Below are 21,989 nucleotides of genomic sequence, written 5' to 3' on the forward strand. Positions count from 1 at the left end.
GCTTCCCAGAGACATCCTGTACATGTGTTTCTATTGGTTGTTTCTCCAGGAGTTTGACTTGGACGTGGTGGCAGTAGTTAATGACACAGTGGGGACCATGATGACATGTGCATATGAAGAGCCTACCTGTGAGGTCGGCCTGATTGCAGGTTGGTCATCCGTGTAGCTTTTGATGTGGTGTATTCATGCATCTCAATAAACTACACCTAATTCATTATTACCTCCAACTTGGCCCAATTTGCATTTCCAATTGCACACCCTGACATATCAAACTAGAACGGGCTCTCCATCTCAACCAATACTCAAAATATAGGCTAAATATCCCAAGCAGGGTTACAGCAACTCCAGAGATGGTCAGGCTCCCTGGGCTTTGCGGTGGCCACTCTGGTTTGGGTGTTCTCCGCAACACCAAGTGGTCAATCACATTGTTCTGGGTTCCACTTCACAAGAGGAGGTCAGTATAATGTTATAAACATCATGGCAAATGTTGAATTAGATTTTTTATTTTTTTTTCTGATTGGCCAAAGTGGTCAAGCCTCCGATGGGCCTCCGCAGTGAACTCTTGTAGCCTATAGTTCTTCATTTTTTGGAGTAACAGGGTTGACTTGTTATGCTGTTGTTATGCAGGTCCCGTGTGGCTCAGTTGGTAGAGCATGGCGCTTGCAACGCCAGGGTTGTGGGTTCAGTTCCCACGGGGGGACCAGGATGAATATGTATGAACTTTCCAATTTGTAAGTCGCTCTGGATAAGAGCGTCTGCTAAATGACTTAAATGTAAATGTAATGCTAGCCCCGCTCAGGTTTTTTCCACAAGACACCAGAAAATTGCCCAAAAAGATTAGAACTAGCTCACCTGCTTTTTCTCTATGATTTGACTATTAGATGTTCAATGTTTCTTTCCCAATTTTTTTTAAAAGGAATAGTTTCACCATATTTAAACGAGAGTTCAGTTCACGTGATAGGGTTGACCTTAAAATGAGGGATAGATGTAAATTAATTACTAATCACATGAAATAAATCATCTTCAGAAATGACTTTGTCAGAGCAACAAAATAACTAGGGTTTTACAATAACGGTGAAACAACAATCTGTTGTTCATGTGATATTCATGTAATAATATGAATGTAAAAAATATATATATTTTATTTTTGAGATTTTGAGATTTGGCCTGCAGTACCTCCATGGACCCCACTTTGAGAACACCTGATCTAGACAACTACATAATATTATTGTTATTATTGTTTGATACCTGTCAAAGGTATGATTGTTGAATATGGTATGGTTTCTGGTTTCAGGAACTGGCAGCAACGCCTGTTACATGGAGGAGATGAGGAACATTGAGATGGTGGAGGGGGATGTGGGGAGGATGTGTGTCAACATGGAGTGGGGCGCCTTCGGGGACAATGGGTGCCTGGATGATATCAGGACAGAATATGACAAAGCTGTGGATGACTTTTCACTCAACCCTGGAAAACAGAGGTGATTGGGCTGCTCTCTCTCCCAATCGAAATTACTTCACTTCGGCTAACTTTTGTTGATATTTGATATTGAATAGTCTCGTTATTAGAGATCTAGATATACCTAAATGATCGTGGTTCTTTTTCATCTCAGGTATGAGAAGATGTGTAGCGGTATGTATCTCGGGGAGATTGTGCGAAACATCCTGATTGACTTGACGAAGCGTGGCTTTCTCTTCAGAGGGCAGATATCTGAGACTCTGAAGACCAGAGGCATTTTCGAAACTAAGTTCCTCTCCCAGATTGAAAGGTTGGTAGACATTTTTAATCTGCGATTGAAATGGTAACTGACCGAGTCATCATAACTTCCTTTTGTTGGGCAATGGTCTCAACAAAATGTCCTCTTACCCTCAGTGACCGGTTGGCGCTACTGCAGGTGAGATCCATCCTGCAGCAGCTGGGTCTGGACAGCACATGTGATGACAGTATCATCGTCAAGGAGGTGTGTGGTACAGTGTCTCACCGGGCGGCTCAGCTCTGTGGAGCCGGAATGGCTGCCATTGTCGACAAAATCCGAGAGAACCGTGGGCTGAACCAAATGGACATCACCGTTGGGGTGGACGGAACACTCTACAAGCTACATCCACAGTGAGTAGTAATGATGTGATTGCAATTGGTTGAAATGACATGTATCATAGTAATTAACTGTGTGTTTCAAGTTGACAATGACATTATGATGAATGTTGAGTATGGGCCAGGAATGGTTGTGTAGTTTATTGCAGTTATAAAATATATTCCTTCTGTTCTCTATTCTCTTTGATCAAGTCCTACATCTGAATGGCTTCATTGATTTACATTTTTAGTGTAACAATAGCATGAACAAAGTCAAGTGTGTAAGTGAGACTATCCATGTCTTTTTCTATCCCTTCACAGCTTCTCAGGGATCATGCACCAGACAGTGAAAGAGTTGGCCCCTAAGTGTACCGTCAATTTCCTTCTCTCTGAGGACGGGAGTGGCAAGGGTGCAGCCCTCATCACTGCTGTGGGCTGTCGCATGCGTGAGCAGGAGGAGCAGAAGAGCTGAGTCTGTTTGGCTTACCCCCCTCTCCACTCCTCTTCCTCCTCCTCTTCTTTCTCTCCATATAGTAGCATACCACTCTAGCAATGACACTTACAGTATTTTCCACTTAACCACTCTGCTTCAGAAACCAACCATTGTTCGCCTGTGGTGGGCAGATCTCAAGGGCACCAATGACAGAACATTTACATGCTTTAAACAATTTCACTTCTTCACCTGCTATTACCAGCCGTTTGGTCTTTGTGTTGATCTGCTATTCCGTATGCAAGGAACTGGGCTCTTTGTTTGAGTTCATCTTATTTGTGATGTTATAACACTGCTTTAGGCATTTGGGTATATGTATAATAGGAAATATTTCTGCTTTGAATGTTGTGTACCTTGCTCAGGTATATAAATGTAAATGTTATTTATTTCATTTTTGTATTGGGTGGATGTTTTGACATAATGAGTTGTAAGGGAGAATCATTGCAAGGTTAAGAAGTTATCTTGTGAAATCTGGTTTTTATTTTTAACTTGGCATTCTTCTTTAAGTGTTTCAAAGATATGAAATGTCAACCTTTTTTGTATTTGCTTGATAGAATTTCTAGGGTTGTTATGAATGAACCATTGTTCCTTGACCTTTGAGTATCTTTTCATTGCTCAAGGGCAGGCTGCTCACAAGCTCATTCAAAAGTAAATGCAGCCACGCTGTAGGATGCTTCCTCAATGCATTGCTTTGGCAGTCTTTGTGAAACCTCTTTGGCTGAGTCATGTTAAGGACCAGATTCAATCAGAGCCTGCTGAAAATCAGATATCTAAAGCAACGGTATCAATAAAACTGACTTTTGTGAATAAGACAATGACTTGAATTCTAGCCGTGCACAATGTACAAAAGAAGACATTTATAACAGAATGAATGGAGCAAGATGTGTGTGAGCATATGTTTGTATGCTGCAGTTGAATGTTCAATCCTTACTGTAAGAAAGAAAATAGCTATAAGATTATATATTAAATGCTTACCTTATTTAGTGTCAGAAATCTAGAATACAATTATTTTGTACAATCAGAGATGCACAAAACTGGTCAAAAGGATGCATTGGGTTACAATTACATTTATTTTGATGTGCAACCAAATATAAAGCTGTTAGTCATCAGATAAAGACCTATTGTAAATACTTTTTCAATAAAGGTCCACTTCCATTTTGAGGTTTTGTTCATGAAATGTTCCAGTGATAGTACAGTACATTAATAATACAGTATAAATTAAACAGTTAAGCCCCTGGACAAAGATGCTATGTTAGCAACAAGATTGTATGTTATTTTGTGAAATAATTTCACCTACAATACGGTATGTCTGCACAGTCATGCAAAGCTACATATGCTTTTAATTTCAGTTATGGTAATGTTAAAATAACATTCTGCACATGAACACAATGTTTTATGAAGAAATAACTTTAACAGGAACCTGCCCTCATAAAGTAATTTATGAAATACACTGGCATATGCAATTATCTTGAGGTGGAAAGTCATCTGACCTGAGTTGTCTACACTGTTATCAATATAGCCGTAATTAATTTCCAAAGTAGCCAGCACCAGCATATTACAATAATGCACAGCGTAACATTTTACAATACTTTAAATGTATCAATTCCTCAGTGGAGTGACTTTTCTATGCTACACTATATCAATATCAACTTTACAAAATACAACAATATTACAATAAGCATGACCTACATCATGTGACACCATAGATAGCAAAAAATGTAGTGAGATATAACTTTGACAATTTAATTTTTTGAGCACATCACAAGTCACAACATGAAAAAAAGAGTAGTCTAGGGCACAAAACAAAAATTCAACACGCACTGTGATATTTAACAAAGGCAACAGTTACCACATATTACATTATCCTTTTTAAATTCACATGCTTTGTTTTTGACTGTTTTCGTGTTCTAAACAATGTGTTGATAGTCTTTTTTCTGATTTCAGAGAACCATTGAATAATGTATATGGCTACTGTACTCCAATACTATTTTAATTGGACCATCTTGCACTGGCAAACACTTGTTGAAGATTATTTTCAACATTTTACACCATAGCTGCCAACATGGGCTCTATGGGACACGACAGCTATCCCATATACAGTACCACTCAAAAATTTGGACACACCTACTCATTCTAGGGTTGAGAGAATGCCAAGAGTGTTCAAAGCTGTCATCAAGGCAAAGGGTGACTACTTTGAAAAATCTCAAATATAAAATAAATCTTTTACCACTTTTTTGGTTACTACATGATTCCATGTGTGTTATTTCATAGTTTTGATGTCTTCACATTTATTCTACAATGTAGAAAATAGTAAAAATAAAATAAAACCCTTGAATGAGTAGGTGTGTCAACTGTTGAATGGTACTTTAACACTTTCAATCCCCTTGCCACAAAACTATTAAAAGGTTGCCTCTTACAAGTCAAGTTCTGTTGTGTATGAATTTTGGTAACAGTTCTATTGCTGTAGAAAAGATTGAAATATATTCTACTGGAGAACTAGGACTACAGTGGTTACATATTTCAGAGGTGAACTGAAAAATAAGCTGTGTAGTTTAAATATCACAGTCCATTCCTCAAATTATATTGTGGTGGATGTTACCCCATTATTCATTTGTGTAATATAATTTGTGTACTATTAATAAAGTGTGTTAATTTATCAGTCTCTTATCAGTTACTTTATATTTCAGCAAATATTTACAAGTGGGTTCACTTGCATGTTTCACAATCTGGTCTACAAAGCCAGGTACCACACAACATATACCAATATTATGCTAAAACAACACAAATAATATCACTACCTAAACACAGCAACATATAAGGCCTGGTGCTAATGCTATGGAAGTTCTCCTTCCCATTCTCCTGGAACCCATTCTCCTCCTGGATTAAGTCATCTGTGAGGTATTTGGCGTGACTGAGTGACTGTACACAATCATAACATGATTTGTTTCACTTGACTTCTCCTAGCAACTGTCATCATGAGCTTGAGCATGTCCTCGTGTCCTTAGCATTTCATGAGCTTGACTGTGGTGTGGTCATCGTGTTGGGTGGAGTTGTGGCGGACCACAGTACCCTTGGTGTTCTCAGTGCGATAGCTGCGTGTCATCCTGAAGGTCTGTGTGTGCTGCAATTCCATCTTGTCCTCCTCCGACACCTTTATGAAGGGTAACCAGCTGAAAGCGTGACGGAACCCCGAGCGGAATCTAGAAAAAGAGATGCCAAAGGGAATATCAGCCAGATCAAGTTAGCCAGCTAATGTTGACAAGCATTCCAAAATGAACTATTGCTTTATTGCTTCATTAATAAAGTTCAACCTAAAAAGGTGGGTTGTAGGTTGTTGAATCAATAATATCATGCAACTGCCACAATATGAGTTTAGTGATGTCCCTCTGGCTTTACCTTTGGTTGAGGCAGCAGTAGATGATGGGGTTGTATATGGTGGAGCTCATGGCCAGCCAGAAGATGGCCAGGTATACCTGCTGGATGTACGTCTGCATGTAGATTTCCTTGTTGAAGCTGCCCAGGATGAAGTAGATGTGGTAGGGCAGCCAGCACAGGGCGAAGGTCATCACCACCACTATCATCATCTTCACCACCTACATGGAGCACAAAACATCACAACTCACTGAGACAGCCGAGCATCTCTGATGCCATGGCAACTATGTGGACCAGACCTGGGTCTAAGCACTTGCTTTGAAGCGTTTGTTTTTGGTATGTATTTGCAATGGCCATACTGGTGGAATACTGGACACAATGCTTTAAGTAAATAGAGATACACATTTTTTAAAAAGCAGGTTCTTATAAACTGTTCAGTCAAGGCTTTGCATTAATATGACATAGCTGACCTTGCGTTTAGCGTGGATCTGATTCTGGTAGTGATCTGAGGCCTCCCCCGGTATCTCACTGCCCCACAGTGTCTGGCCAATAAGGCTGTAGGTGATCAACATCACCAGCAGGGGGAGCAGGTAGATCAGTATGATCATAGCTATCTGGTATCTGTGAGACAGTAGGATATTGTTCAGGCTCAAGTATTCCAGACAGAATTATGTGATAATGTGCGCTTGGTCTTCGAACATGACATAACATCCATTTCTAACCATGAAAAAAAGAAAACACTTTGATCTATGTTGTCATTATAGCAACTACGTCTAGACAGACACACATTACTGGAAAAGGTATTGTGGGTGTCTCACGTGAGATGGTGTTTCCCACCATAGTCATCAGGCCAGTTGACCATGCAGATGGTCCGTGGTGGATAATGCTGGGTGACAGAGTAGTAGCACTGGGGGAAAGCCAGGGAGAATGCCACCGCCCAGATGAGACCAATCACAATCTTGGTGGATGTGGAGGACAGCCTTGGTTTCAAAGGGTAAATTATGGCCATGTATCTGTGGAAGAGAAACAAGCAAAAATCAGATACAGACAGATGTATAACAGTACATGTCATATGCTGCTTAGAGTGCTGAAGACTGAAATGTTCTGAAAACCATGGTGATGCTCACTCATCACAATCTCACGGTCATGATAAGTGAATGGCAGTGCACTTTGCCGATAATCATTCTGTAATATATGAGTAACTGTTGTTCATCAGAGCTTTGAAAACAGCAATGTCTATAATACAGTGGATTTTTTTACTCATTAAGATATCGAATTGAATACAAAAAGGATGTGGTGCAGCAGTCAGAGTTATCCAGCTGTCAATGGAATATCTCATTGAATAGCATGCATATCATCGAAACACACACGGTGAGAGAGAGAGAGAGAGATGTAGAAAGGTTCAGAGATTAAATGGGAATGTAACTAGGGCTCTATTAAATCCGCATCGCAGAAGTTCAGTTTTACAGCGTGATTGAAATTGAAATGGCAATGTTCCCGTTTTAGCCGAGAGTGCATTCACCGTAAACACTGCATATGTTGGCTCAATCGTAAATTACCTTTACATTACTATCGCGGAACCCGTAACGCTTCAGCTTTACAGATAGCCTACTGTTTAAGGGCTATATTCTATAGCTCCATAGGGATATACAGAGTAATATACGTATTGCCCTTATATCAACAGAATAGGTGGATTTAGGAAAGCTAGCGCGCTCTTTTACCCGCACAAAGAGAGACAGACTTCACAGTGCATGTCTGTCACACACCCAGACAGGACTAATAAAACCTTTTGAAGGGATACATGGTAAATATGTTGTAAGCAAATTCAATAATATGATAATTACAATGTATTGCACCATTAGGATGTACAGTGCCCAGTAAGCTATATTTAAAAATACATTTTAATATAACTCAGAAATATAATACAAATGAGCGTATGTGATGATTATTGGATTATTGTCTACTTCAATGACAAGTAGCGTCATTACACATGTATCTGACTGATGCGGCCATTGTAGAGGTTGATATGATTATGTCTTTGGAACGTGCCTAAATTAAAGAAATTCCCCATGGTTTGAGTGGACATTTTTACTTTTGATGTCCCTGAACAATTGCGTGTTCTCTACAGACTAGAGTATGCAGGCTATATCACATAATAGGAAGAAGGCTCGTTGTATGTTCTTACCTGTCAACCGCAATAGCTGCCATAGAGTAAATGCTTGAAAACATGGCTGTGATGGGATAGAAGTTCTGAAACCTACAGTATCCCAACCCGAAGTACCAGTCGTTGTGTATAGCATAAACAAAATTGAAGACAGTGTTAAAAGTAGCCATCGAAACGTCCGAGAATGCAAGATTTACTATAAAATAGTTAGTCACTGTCCTCATTCTTTTGTGCGCCAAAATTATCCAAATTACAGTGACATTTCCTGTGACAGACACAATCACTATCAGTGAATAAGCAATTGCCCACAGTGCCACTTGCCAATCCGGCTGTTCAAAACGATTGATGGTCGTCTCGTTTCCATAATCTTGAAAATATATGGTTGTTGAGAGGTTGAACGGTTTCGAAGTTGTATCCATCTCTACCTCAAATTGCACAAAATAATTTTGGAAACAGCATTGGACAATTAATAATTAGTTCAGATGTCTTCCTCGAGCACATTGTCCTCTCCTTGAACAAAAACTATCCATTTCAGAACCATTAAGATGTTGTTAAATCAGAGTACCCTCTCCAGCCATCTTCTGAGTAACGGTAGCCCCGGCTGAAGTGGGCTCCATCCAACCTCTGGAGCCTTGCCAGTGGCGCGTGCGTAAAACTGAGCTGCCAGCAGTGGTTGGAGAGCTACGGTTTTGGAATGTGAGCAGGAGCCTACTACAGTGCAGGGTTTGAGATTTCAGTGTGATACAACATCTGTGAAAGTACAGATGCGCACTTTCAACAATAACATCTGATTTTAGAAGTGGTGTCAATACAAATAGCAAATATAGCCGCATGCAGCAGACTTCCAGAAACCTGCAGAACACAATGAAGCAAAGCAGGCACACAAATAGGAGCAGGTTTGGGGAGTAACTGATTACATGTTATCAGTTACATGTAATATGATTACAAAAAACAGTAACTAATCTACTACGTTATCAGAAAAAATACAATTGTAAAGTTTGGGTAATCCAAAGTTTCCTTAATGATTACAATTTTGGATAGGCAACTAGTAACTCTAACAGATTAAATGTACAAATCAAAATGTATTGGTCTCTACATAGATTTGCATATGTTATCACAGGTGCAGTGAAATGCTTGTGTTGCTATCTCCAACAGTGCTGCAATACCTAGCAATAAATTAAGAAAATAGACCATTTATTTTTAAACAATTCTGTATTATATAGGATGAGCCATGACTAGAATACAGTATATACATATAAAGTGGGTGAAACAGTATGTAAACATTATTAAAGTGACCAGGGCAGGGTACTGATGATTGTTTAACAGTCTGATGGGCTGGAGATGGCAGTTGTTTCTCAGTCTTATGGTCCCATCTTTGTTGCACCTGTACTGTCTCCGCCTTCTAGGTGGGTGAACAGGCCATGGCTCAGGTGGCTGACATCCTTGACGATCTTGTCCTTCCTGTGACAACCCTGGATATGAGTTAGTGAGTTAGTTAATCAATAAGACCCGAGGGGGTGTGGTATATGTCCAATATACGATATACGACGGCTAAGGGAGTTGCGTCATGCATAAGAACTGCCCTTAGCCGTGGTAAGTTGGTAATATACCACAAACCCCCCCCGAGGTGCCTTATTGCTATCATAAAGTGGCTACCAATGTAATTGGAGCAGTAAAAAGACATGTTTTGTCATACATGTGGTGTATGGCCTGATACAGTATACCACGGCTGTCAGCCAATCAGTATTCCGGGCTCGAATGACCCAGTTTATAATTTATATTGGTCATATACCACACTCCCTCGGGCCTTATTGCTTAAGTGTTTTATATAGAAGATGGAGAAATTGCATCAGTCTACAATGGGCTCTTTCAGGCAAATGGCTCCATATAGCTGATAGGGGTCAAGAGGTTTAACCACAATGACACCATGTTACCAAATATCAACATACCCATGGGCTAATATTGCACTATTGATGCCATTTGGTCAATTTCTTGAGGTACCAACTTGTCCATTGCAAATTGGACACTTAGTAATTTATTGCATTAGTGTAGCATTGATTGATATTGGAATATAAAAGTCTGAGGATTAGTACTATGGCCCGGTTGTTTTCAAAAGCTGAACATGATATCTGCATGCAGAGCAATGTCTACAATACAGCTGTATTTTTTTTACTCATTAAGATATCGAATTGAATACAAAAAGGATGTGGTGCAGCTTTAGGGTGATGATGCAGTCAGAGTTAACCAGATGTCAATGGAATATCTCATTGAATAGCATGCATATCATCGAAACACACACGGTGAGAGAGAGAGAGAGATGTAGAAAGGTTCAGAGTCCAACACACCGACAACCACTCCCCAATGATTCAGGCTCAACATACCAGATTATGTGCCATTCTATTTCAAGTGGCCCACCACAAGAAAACAACATCATACAGTATGTGGCAAGAAAAGGTTGAATGAAAGCTTCTTTCAACTTACTGTCTAAAATCAACAACATTAAATCCACTGTCTGGGTACCATCCAGGTACTCTCCCCACCTGAGACAAATACCAGCAAGCCAAATTAATCAAAATAGATTTGTAATGAATCTGCAGACAGGCAACACAGAAGGTTAGAATGTAACTCTGCTGACATAATATTGAAAAAAGGCAGTACATTTGTGCATGAAGTTTCATGTTTTGGTTTCAAAATTCATAATAGAATCTAATGTTGCTACATTTGACATGGCCTACCCTACCACATTGAGAGTACCCTATAGACAATCTTACAAATAACCACATCAATGATTGTATATTCCTCAAAATATGGGGTAAACAAGAAAACAAGGAAGCAAGAAAAACTTTGGTATAGGCCTATATCAAAACCAGGTGTTGTATACAGTGTACCCTACATGTCCATATAAATTAATTATAAAATATTACCAGTAAATATGTTTGGTCTGTAATGTCAGAAAATATACATATTTGTTCATGGTGTAGCCTACGATTGCTTTTGGAATGTACCTTGCTTTAATGTGGATGCTTTCATTTGTAAATGGTAAAACATGTATGAAAATACACTCAAATTAAAAAAAGGTGACATTCTGTACTGTCGCCTCATATAAAACAATTTCTCAAATCCAAAATGCTGGAGTATGGAGAAATGTAAAGTTTTAGCTTCACTGTCCAAATAAATACGTAGGCTATAACTCATTATGCCTGTATATGTGCATTTGATTCATGCATTGAATTTCTTCCAACAGTGAAACCAAAATAAAACTGAATTGATTGCCTTACTGAAATAGAGGAACGATCAGGAAACGCAATTTGTTTTAACTTATGAAGTAAGCAAGCCTACCAAAATCAGAAGCCACAGTGGCATAAGTGCCCCATTCATTCCTCGCAGTGTCTATCTATTCAGTCAAATAACTGGTCAGACAGCACGAGGCGACGCGGTACAGAGTTCAAAGTGTGGGGGACGAGAAACAGGAAGTCCATCGTTCAGGATCAAACATGTCCAATGATGTTAGATATTGCGAGAGGTTCTCCTACGTTTTTCTGAAGTTTACCGTCATTGTATATGCCACTATCTTCTGGGTGAGTAGCCTATGCTTTAATATCCCCGTGTCGCCAAATAGATAACCAAGTCTGACTCGATGCAAATAACACACGGCGGATGAACGGACTCGCGCATTCCGGCATGTATCCCTTGCTGGTGTTTGTGACAAAAGGGCAATCCGTAAATATTGTAGCCTATTAGGATTTTTGATGCGTGCTATTGAATCGACAGTTGCCAGATCTTGTAGCCTATAGATGGTGGACTTGGGGCTGGTGGTGGTTTGATAGGCATGGGTGCGTATTTGCTACATTGTTTACGTTTTTGCTTGTGGCTCACTCCTGAGTCCGATGGAATTCACATTTTAAAGCGTGTGGCTTTGAAGGGCATGTGATAAGTATAAGGCAGTATAAGTGCTAATGTCGTGTTTGGATAATTAAACGACGTATGAGAGGACCCAGCAAATATGACCCCATTGTGGGCAGGGGCGTGGATAGAACTTTATAGTTCACAAGTTATTTTTGTGCAACTGTTACTGAGTGTCGTTCCAGTTGAACTGTTCTGTTGTGATGTCAACTTATTTTGTACACCCAGTAATATCTAAAGTATTTTTACAGACTAAGTGCATGTGACAACGTTTCTGGCAAAACATATACACTGTGTACAAAACCATTAGGAACACCTGCTCTTTCCATAGACAGACAAGGGCTTCGTTTCAAACTCATAAAATACACACCCCCAGCCTCTCCTTATGCCCTTATGGGAATCCCCGCGTCCATATGTCGTTGGTCCAAATTATTAGCCAAGCAAGGGAAGTTTGCGATGTAAGCCCCTCAGCCCTCGTTTTTAATGGAGTTTGGAGTGTACAATTGTGTTCACTTCAGGGCCTGAAATGCCCCATAATTCAATTTGGGATGACTGCTAAGAAAAGTCCATTAGCTATCATACAGTAGGTGTATATTAATAATTATATAGTTCATATAAGTAGACATGCAGCTATAAAGCACCCACAAGCTACCGGTGGCTGAAAACACAATCATCTAGTGACGAATTTCCAGATAAGGTCAGTCCATTTAAAAATTATCCCTCCCTTGCCCTGCAAGTGTAAACTCGTCAGACGTCATCAGAAGTGTCCACTTAACCTGAGGGGAGAGGGTCTGTTAAGTGTTTGGAATGCAGCACAGGTGAAAGCTATGAGCCCTTAATGATGTCACCTGTTAAATACACTTCAATCAGTGTAAAAAAAAAAAAAAAAGGGGGAGGAGAGAGGTTAAATAATGATTTTCAAACCTTGAGACATGGATTGTGTATGTGTGCCATTCAGAGGGTGAATGGGCAAGACCAAAAGATGTAAGTGCCTTTGAACGGGGTATGGTAGTAGGTGCCAGGCGCACCGGTTTGAGTGTGTCAAGAACTTCAACGCGGCTGGGTTTTTCACACTCAACAGTTTCCCATGTGTATCAACAATGGACCACTACCCAAAGGACTTTCAGTCAACTTGACGCAACTGTGGGAAGCATTGGAGTCGACATGGGCAGCATCCCTGTGGAACGCTTTTGACACCTTGTAGAGTCCATGCCCTGAAGAGTTGAGGCTGTTCTGAAGGTGAAAGGGGGTCAAACTCAGTATTAGGAAGGTTTTTCTATTGTACGTATGATCGCAATAGTGATGGGAAGTTCAGCTCTTTTCACTGACTCGTTCAGTCAAAATAACACAACTTTAAACTTATTTTGTTAATTTGAGTCAGTAATGCCCAGAGCACGTAGGACCCTCTACAGGCAAACGATGAACTGAAAACTCAAAATAGTCTTGATTTTACAAACCTCTCATTCACTTGTCGTTCACCATAACAGGCTTGTTGGAGCTGTCATCTGGGACTGAGGCTTGTAAAAATGTGTTTTAAATCATAACCATTTGTTGATTTATGGGGATACAAATAAGATGAATTCTTGGTAGCCTAAATTTTAAACAACGTCTAGTTGTGGTCGCAACCGGACTAGATTGTGAATGACTCTTGGCGTAATGCATCGATTGACTGCCATATGGGTAAAGCACAATATTGTTTGCGAACTGCAGCACCCCAAATGATTAGTTCTGGAATTCGAGTTTGTTGAGCAGAGGCTGTGCTGTGTATGTTTTGGTTCTGCAAAGCTGTGTCCATAACATTCAATAATCAATGAATTGCATTCATTCTTGCTTCATGCGATCAATTATCAGTTCTTAACATGTTTTTTTCCCTTCTCTATGCTGCTTACAGCATGCTCCATTTTGCCTGAGCGCATATACAGTGTATGACTGACAGAGCACGTCACCGGAGGGGCGCATATTAATTCTGCTGTAGAATTCATTGCTGCCAGCAGGTCAAACAAAATGTGAAAATGAATGAGTCACTCAGAAAAAAACGAATCATGACTCTCAAGTCAGTAAAAGCAGTTGTTCAAAACAAACAAATCGTTCACGAACTGCAGATCACTAGATAGCAACAACTTTGTCTTTGATACAATTGTAATGGGCAGCCAATCCAAAGGGGTAGGCTTATTTCAGGCGACGTGAGAGTTGCCCTTGGGGCCACCAATGTGGAGCCGCTGAGCAAGGGTGCATCGGCCCAATGTGGGCAGCCTACACGAGTCCAATGTTTTAACCCGCATTGGGCCCACATCGTGCCAATGTGGGTATGTTTGCTGGGAAAAGATGGGCTTATTTCAGACAAAGTGAGGGCTTCCCTCACCAGATATGGGCTGTCAACATTCTGCCAATACCTTTGGGGCCAATGTGGCGCCGCCGAGCAAAGGCGCATTGGCCCAATGTGGGCAGCCTATGTGGAGCCGATGTTTTAGCCCGCATTTACCCCACATCGTGCCAATGTGGACATGTTTGCTGGAGAGTTATAGCGTAGAAGTTCTGTTTCAATTATTTGTTTCGACATCTCAGTGCGATTCACAGAATCTGTAAGATGCTTGAAGAACCAATCACACATGTCTGTCAGAGACAGTGGCGAATAAGGTGAGCCCCTCCCCTCATACTAAAGAGCCACTCGCCTGCACTCTGGTCATTCTCAGCTCTCCTCAGCACGACTTGATTTGTTTTCCGGTTCAACTGTTCACAGGTGTGCCACAAGTTTATGCCACCGAGCGCAGGTTTTTCAGCTTACGTCTTGTTGGGTGACTTGACCGAAAGGAACGTTTTTGCTTTGGCTAAGAATTAGCGCTTTCTTCCCGTTTGTCTCCTGTGGTAGCTAGCGTCACACGGCTATCTACTAAGCCTTTTTTTAGCTTAGCTGCAAGGTTAAGTTATCCTGGATAGCTTTCCGCAAGGCTAACTATCCTACTGACTATCTTTTCTACCTGGAAGGGTAGAATTACTAGCTCACTGTCTTGTTTAGGTCAACTTAATAGCATGCCACGTTGACTAGACTGACCGTCCTAGCATCACGACTTATCAGTCGGGAGCCACACTTTTTTTCGTCCCAAGACCAACATTGTGCTAACTAGCTAGGCTACTAACCCACGAAGCAAAAGCTAGCTATGTTCACATTGTTGAACGATTAGCTTCTCCGTCTAACACTGTGCTAACATTCTACCGTCTAAACGTCACTGCGCATTCTTTGGTACATACTGTACTCTGTTGGGTCCTTTGAGGGTTGATGCGTTGAGACTACCTGGCTTCAGAGAGGAATATGTGATACAGGAATTAGCCAATTCCCGCTGTGGGATATCAAAACAAATAATTGAAAGAACTAAAGGTTACTTGCGTAACCCCGGTTCTCTGATATTATGGGTGTGATACCTCACCACATTCCCCTACTCGCAACATTGTGAGGAATTTCAGCACGAGAATGACCAGAGGACGGGCGAGTGACTTTAGTTTGAGGGGGGGCTCATTTCACTCGCCACTCGACCGGTCACTGACAGACATGTGATTTGGTTCTTAGAGATTTTGTGAATCCCACTGTGATATTCATAATATCACAGATCCGGGGTTACGCTAGTAACATTATGACAGGGTTCACCAACTGGCGGCCTTCGGGCTGAATTTGGCCAGCGGGTGATTTCAAGTTTTCTGAGCAAAAAAAATAAAAAAACGTTTTTATTTGTTGGACATGACTGTAGAAGCAACAGGAAATCAACTCCAAGTGATTTTAAATTTAAGAAATCTGTTCCCAATATTCCCACACATTGTAAGAGACAAACGTGATTGCATACAAGCATAAGCAAGGTTTGAAATTGTTGTAGTCAAACATGTTTCGAAGGGCCTCCTGAGTTGCACAGCGGTCTAAGGCACTGCATCGCAGCCGGCCGTGACCGGGAGACCCATGAGGTGGCGGACAATTGGCCCAGTGTCCGAATTAGGGGAGGGTTTGGCCGGTCTGGATTTCCTAGTCCCATCGCGCTCTAGCGACTCCTTATAGCGGGCTGGGTGCCTGCAAGCTGACTTCGGTCGCCATCTGAGCGGTGTTTCCTCTGACACATTGGTACAGCTGGCTTTCTGCAGCGTTAAAGGTCCCTAAGAGCACCGTGTCCTCCATCATTCTTAAATGTAAGATGTTTGGAACCATCAAGACTCTTCCTAGAGCTGGCCGCCCGGCCAAACTGAGCAATCTGGGGAGAAGGGCCTTTTTGTTAGGGAGGTGACGAGAACCCGATGGTCACTCTGACAGAGCTCCAGAGTTCCGTGGAGAGGGTTGTCCTCCTGGAAGGTTCTCCCATCTCTGCAGCACTCCACCAATCAGGCCTTTGTGGTAGAGTGACCAGACGGAAGCCACTCCTCAGTAAAGGGCACCTGACAGGTGGGCACCTCTACACCTGCATTCTAGCTGTTTGGGGTTTTAGGCTGGGTCTCTGTACAGCACTTCGAGATATTAGCTGATGTACGAAGGGCTATATAAAATAAACTTGATTGATTGACAGCCGCTTGGAGTTTGCCAAAAAGCACCTAAAGACTCTCAGACCATGAGAAACCAGATTCTCTGGTGTGATGAAACCAAGTTGATCTCTTTGACCTGAATGCCAAGTGTCACATCTGGAGGAAACCTGGCACCATCCCTACGGTGAAGCATGGTGGTGGCAGCATCATGCTGTGGAGATGTTTTTCAGCGGCAGGGACTGGGAGACTAGTCCGGATTGAGGGGAAAGATGAACAGAGAGATCCTTGATGAAAACCTGCTTTAGAGCGCCCAGGACCTCAGACCAGGGTGAAGGTTCACCTTTCAACAGGACGACGACCCTAGGCACACATCCAAGACAACGCAGGAGTTGCTTTGGGACATGTCTCTGAATGTCCTTGCGTGTCCCAGCCAGAGCCTGAACTTGAACCCGATCGAACATCTCTGGAAAACCTGAAAATAGCTGTGCAACAACACTCTCCATCCATCCTGACAGGGCTTGAGAGGATCTGCAGAGAAAAATGGGAGAAACTCTCAAAATACAAGACTCAAGACTGTAATCACTGCCATTTATTGTAATAATAAATTAGCGTAAAATCCTTCTAAACCTGTTTTGGCTTTGTCATTTTTGGGGTATTATGTGTAGAGATGAGGGAGAAAAAATCTAGACATTTTAAAATAAAGCTGTAACCTAACAAAATGTGGAAAAAGTCGAGGGGTTTGAGTACTTTCCGAAGGCACAGTCAAAACTTTTCACTGGTACACCACCTCATTACAGGGTTTTATTTTATTTTTACTATCTTCTACATCGTAGAATAATAGTGAAGACATTAAAACTATGAAATAACACGTATGATATCATGTAGTAACCAAGAAAGTGTAAAACAAATCAAAATTAATTTTCTATTTGAGATTCTTCATAGTAGTCACCCTTTGCCTACCTACAGCTTTGCATACCTAAATATGTTTAGAGGTGCTTCAGGGTCAACCCTGAAAAAGGCACTGCGTGCCGAAACGTTGGTTTGTTGGGAGCATAGTTATAAATTGTTGGGAGCGTATTTAGTTTGTGACTTTCTTTTTATACTGTTGATCAGAGGGAAACATGAGGACCACAGGGGTTTGGCAAACATTTTGGTAAAGGACTACCTACATAACACATTCATAATGAGATGTTAACAGAAGTCAACAACCACATGGATATTTGCCTGTTTTGCCGCTGTTAACATAAGCATGTACTGCTTATGAATGTGTGGGTCAAACTTGTTATGTAGTAGGTAGCCTACCCTTTAAGTGTAGAGTCACCAGTATTTTGATATAGACTCTGAACTAGCTAATTTCTGTTTAGTACATGTTCTGCCACTGTTAAAAACCTTTTTGAACTGTACCTGGGTACAGTAGTCCTACATGATGGTTAGCTTACCTGTCAATCATCATAATTAGGGCGACCATCAAATCTTTGTTGTGGAGGATGGAGATTTAACCGGGCTTAATGTTTCAGACAACAGGAAATTGTGGGAGCCAATTATTTACCACAGGTGCTGACTGAAACAACATATTGAGGAACAGGACTTAGGGTTATAAGTGCCCAAATTTTATTAGAATAATATACTTATTTTAAATGTCCTATTTTTCTCCCTCCACTATTTACTGTCAATTAAATGTAGCACTATCAGGGTGTAAACAAAGGTATGGTAGGCCCACTGTTTCAACCTCTTTTTTATTTTTTACTGTTGTTTTTATTCAGTGTCTCAACGGAAATGAAACTTGCTGAGGCTGCAAGCCAGGCGGGTATTCCTGTATTTGTCGACTGCAACAGCTTTTGACATGTTAGCCTATTATCTGAGTGCATTTGGTTCCCTGAGAACCATTGTCACTTGGTCTCAAGTGTATGTTTTGCTATTTTCAACCTCCGCTTTCTTTCAATCAAGAAATACGCTTTTGATGTTCTACTGATTAGACTATGTCATGAAATATTGGTCCCCTTATCAATCTTGGTTCAGGAAGTCTTTACTCTGTCTTCAAGCAACTATCACAGACTTTGCTGCTCAAACTTGGCAGGTTGTTCCAAGCCAACATCTTTTGTTACCAATCTCGGTTACAAGAGTTGATTGAAGACCGAGCAAACACTATCACAGGCTTTGCTATTACTGATACATTTTAAAGAGATTTTGGCTTGGAACAACCTGCCAAGTTTATGTTGCCAAAGTTAAACAAGTTGGTTGGAAATATCTTATGATTTATTGTACACAGTAGATTATATTTTCAACAAATCAAACGGTTGTACTTTGTTTAACGGAATTACTCAGAGGGACTGTATTCAGTGATGGATTCACCCATTGTGCTTTTGAGTGTTTGGAAAATTGTTTTAAAGCATATTTCATTAATGAAGTTTTAACCTCTCACTGTTTTTGCATTTGTTGGTAGATCTACAGGAATGCAAACTTATAACTGTACTGGTCTCAGACTTACAGTTGAAGTTGGAAGTTTACATACACTTAGGTTGGAGTCATTAAAACTCATTTTTCAACCACTCCACAAATGTCTTGTTGAGAAACTATAGTTTTGGCAAGTTTCTACTTTGTGCATGACACAGGTAATTTTTCCAACAATTGTTTACAGACAGATTATTTCACTTAATTCACTGTATCACAATTCCAATGGGCCAGAAGTTTACACACACTAAGTTGACTAAAAGGCACAAACAGCTTGGAAAATTCCAGAAAATGATGTCATAGCTTTAGAAGCTTCTGATAGGCTAATTTACATTTTTAGTCAATTGGAGGTGTACCTGTGGATGTATTTCAAGGCCTACCTTCAAACTCAGTGCCTCTTTGTCATACCGCTCAGGAAGGAGACGTCTTCTGTCTCCTTGAGATTAACATACTTTGGTGCGAAAACTGTAAATCAATCCCAGAACAACAGCAAAGGACCTTGTGAAGATGCTGGAGGAAACGGGTACAAAAGTATCTATATCCATAGTAAAACGAGTCCTATATCGACATATCCTGAAAAGCCGCTCAGCAAGGAAGAAGCCACTGCTCAGTGTCAAGCCACTGCTCAGCTTCAGTAATTCTCTCCTCTTATTCTGACATTTCACATTCTTTTCACATTCTTAAAATAAAGTGGTAATCCTAACTGACCTAAAACAGGGATTTTTTACTAAGATTAAATGTCAGGAATTGTGAAAAACTGAGTTTAAATGTGTTTGGCTATGGTGTATGTAAACTTCTGACTTCAACTGTAAGTGAAGTGTCTCCCTAGAAGCTCATAATGTTCTTGTACAGCAGGGCATTGTGGGCTTGTTAAGGCCAGGAACAGCGGTGTTATGATTCTCGCTGCTCCTTGACAAAAGCACATCCACCAGGGAACAGGCAGTCACATGTTAGAAGCCATCATTGTGAACATAAACAAAAGGCTGCATGTACCTCCCACATTGGTGAGAAAATAATCTGTTGGATTTCTGTCAGGGAGATGTATGACCATCCGCTGGCTCTAAGGTATAGGTTTATTCACAAGGCACCAGAGTGTGTGCATGAATAGTGGCAGGTAGGGTTGTACTGCATTTGTATAGACTTTTTAAAAAATAGAAACATGCTGCAATCCAGCTTTTATATATTAAAAAAAGTAATATTCACTCTCATTGTTTGCTGCTTCCAATAAGTTGATGCAGATATTGAGTACTTTGCCACAGGGAAGAATTGTGAAATAGAGTTAGACCACGAAATCAGTCTGAATGTGCACTACTTCAGGTTGTTGAGAATCCACAGAGTCATGTCAATGTGCTGGCCAGATCCTTGCAATGTCTGGATCCCCTCAGCAATACCAGATAGGTGTTAGTTTATGGAATACGTGGTATTGTTTTTATAAAACAGACAGTATCTGCTGACCTATATTCAAGTACAGTAGTTCATTTTTTAAATTAATTTGAATATAGTCACCGGTATTTTACATGTGACCCAGAATACTGTATTAAATAAGTGAAAAGGTGAATGCCTTTGCAGTTTTTTCATTTAAGGATTTGACATGCTTATCTGATCCACATTCGAGTCCACATGTAATTTAACGGTACAGTACCGGCCACTGGTTGCAGTGGAAATATGATAAATATACAACAATAAGTTACTGTATTTTTACTGCTGAATTTCCTGTAATTTTAAGATGCACTACCAAAACCTGATTGCAGTGAAAATACAGTAAATGTACAACAAGTTACTGTATTTTAAGTTTATGGTGTTATTGCCATAAAATGACAGTATGCTGCTGTATTTTGATTACTTGGGACTCAACCTCACATGGAATTTAAACTCCCAGCATCTTTCCAAAGAGCTCTATTTTAATTTCATCCAACAAATTTAAACACCTGCAGTTTGCTAAATGGTATTGGCACTTGGATGAGAACCGGTGCTATGGTCAGATGACCTGAAAAGAGCTCTTTGGCAACGCACATCAGTTGTGGGTTTGGTATCCAAATAAGGATGCCTAAGCAGAAAATAACCCCATACACACTGTAAAGGTATCTTTTGATATGGGGCTATTTTGCTTCCGCTGGTCCTGGGGGACCTTGTCAAGATCAACGCATCACAAACTTGACCGAGTACCAGGATGTTTTAGCCAAAAACCTGGTTGCCTCTGCCAGGAAGCTGAAACTTGGTCACAAGTGCATCTTCCAGCAAGACAACAATCCCAAACACACATCAAAATATGAATGAACCATAAAATCAAAATTTTGCAATGGTCATCTTGAATTAAACCCCATTGAAACTCTGTGGAAAAGATTCTGTATGGAAAAATGGTCCAAGATCCCTCCCAATGTCTTCTCCAATCTCATAAAACATTTTAGAAAAAGGCTCAGTGCCTTTATCCTTGTAAGGTGAGGTTTTAAAAACAGAGGAGACAATGATTTTAACCCGTCTTTTAGAAACATTTTTAAATAACTGATACACTGTTAAACATATCTTTCTCTGAGAAATTGTATTAGTATAACAGAACATAATAATAAAAAATGTAGCACACAATATAGCTCCGTATTTTTATTTTTTATTTTATACAGTCTTTTTTTGGCTCATCTTTATCAAGGATGCCAATAATTTTGGACTTGATTGTTTGTAGATGAGTTTGCCTAGCAACCACAGCTCCCTCCATTTGGACTGGTATCAAGCAATCAAAAAGCCTTGTAATTTCCTGTGTAGGCCTACCGTATCAGTCACAGTTCAGAACACAGTGCCGCCTCATAGCTACTTGGTGTCTCTTTTAATTACAAATCCACCTGTGACATCAGAACAGTCTGTCACGATCTCAGAGCCAATTCTTTTTGCAATAAAAACCTCTGTCAGAGCTGTGCACAATAGGTTTCCTTGAACTACTCCCAAAGTCAGAAATCTCTGCATTGGTGTTTGAAGAGAAAATCAAATTGGCCCTGAAGCGGGGAAAGCTGTCCAATCAGCTGCCTGTGGCACACCTGGGGAGACAGGCATTC

At 40.6% G+C, this 21,989-nt stretch overlaps 3 protein-coding genes across 4 annotated transcripts in view; 2 read left to right on the plus strand and 1 right to left on the minus strand.

The window, feature by feature from the left end:
* Nucleotides 1-5,214, plus strand: part of hk1 (hexokinase 1) — a 43,147-nt gene extending 37,933 nt beyond the window's left edge. For both annotated transcript variants that reach the window (XM_055930689.1, XM_055930699.1), the window contains exons 14-18: nucleotides 50-149; nucleotides 1,295-1,478; nucleotides 1,611-1,766; nucleotides 1,871-2,104; nucleotides 2,390-5,214. In XM_055930689.1, the coding sequence (XP_055786664.1) occupies nucleotides 50-149; nucleotides 1,295-1,478; nucleotides 1,611-1,766; nucleotides 1,871-2,104; nucleotides 2,390-2,540 (825 nt within the window). In that variant the 3' untranslated portion in view covers nucleotides 2,541-5,214. The remainder of the gene's footprint in view (nucleotides 1-49; nucleotides 150-1,294; nucleotides 1,479-1,610; nucleotides 1,767-1,870; nucleotides 2,105-2,389) is intronic.
* On the minus strand, nucleotides 5,200-8,789 carry tacr2 (tachykinin receptor 2). Its single transcript, XM_055930738.1, has 5 exons — nucleotides 8,116-8,789; nucleotides 6,749-6,943; nucleotides 6,401-6,551; nucleotides 5,955-6,151; nucleotides 5,200-5,758 (listed from the first exon to the last, which is right to left on the minus strand). Exons 1-5 carry the CDS (start codon nucleotides 8,511-8,513, stop codon nucleotides 5,560-5,562), a joined length of 1,140 nt encoding a protein of 379 aa, XP_055786713.1. The 5' UTR covers nucleotides 8,514-8,789; the 3' UTR covers nucleotides 5,200-5,559.
* A 2,715-nt stretch (nucleotides 8,790-11,504) lies between these two features.
* The window catches only part of tspan15 (tetraspanin 15), a 50,514-nt gene continuing 40,029 nt past the window's right edge, over nucleotides 11,505-21,989 (plus strand). The window contains exon 1 of the mRNA XM_055930752.1: nucleotides 11,505-11,672. Within this exon, the coding sequence (XP_055786727.1) occupies nucleotides 11,589-11,672 (84 nt within the window). The 5' untranslated portion in view covers nucleotides 11,505-11,588. The remainder of the gene's footprint in view (nucleotides 11,673-21,989) is intronic.

The sequence above is a fragment of the Salvelinus fontinalis genome, chromosome 1, assembly GCF_029448725.1.
Source record: "Salvelinus fontinalis isolate EN_2023a chromosome 1, ASM2944872v1, whole genome shotgun sequence".
NCBI classification, from domain to species: domain Eukaryota; kingdom Metazoa; phylum Chordata; class Actinopteri; order Salmoniformes; family Salmonidae; genus Salvelinus; species Salvelinus fontinalis.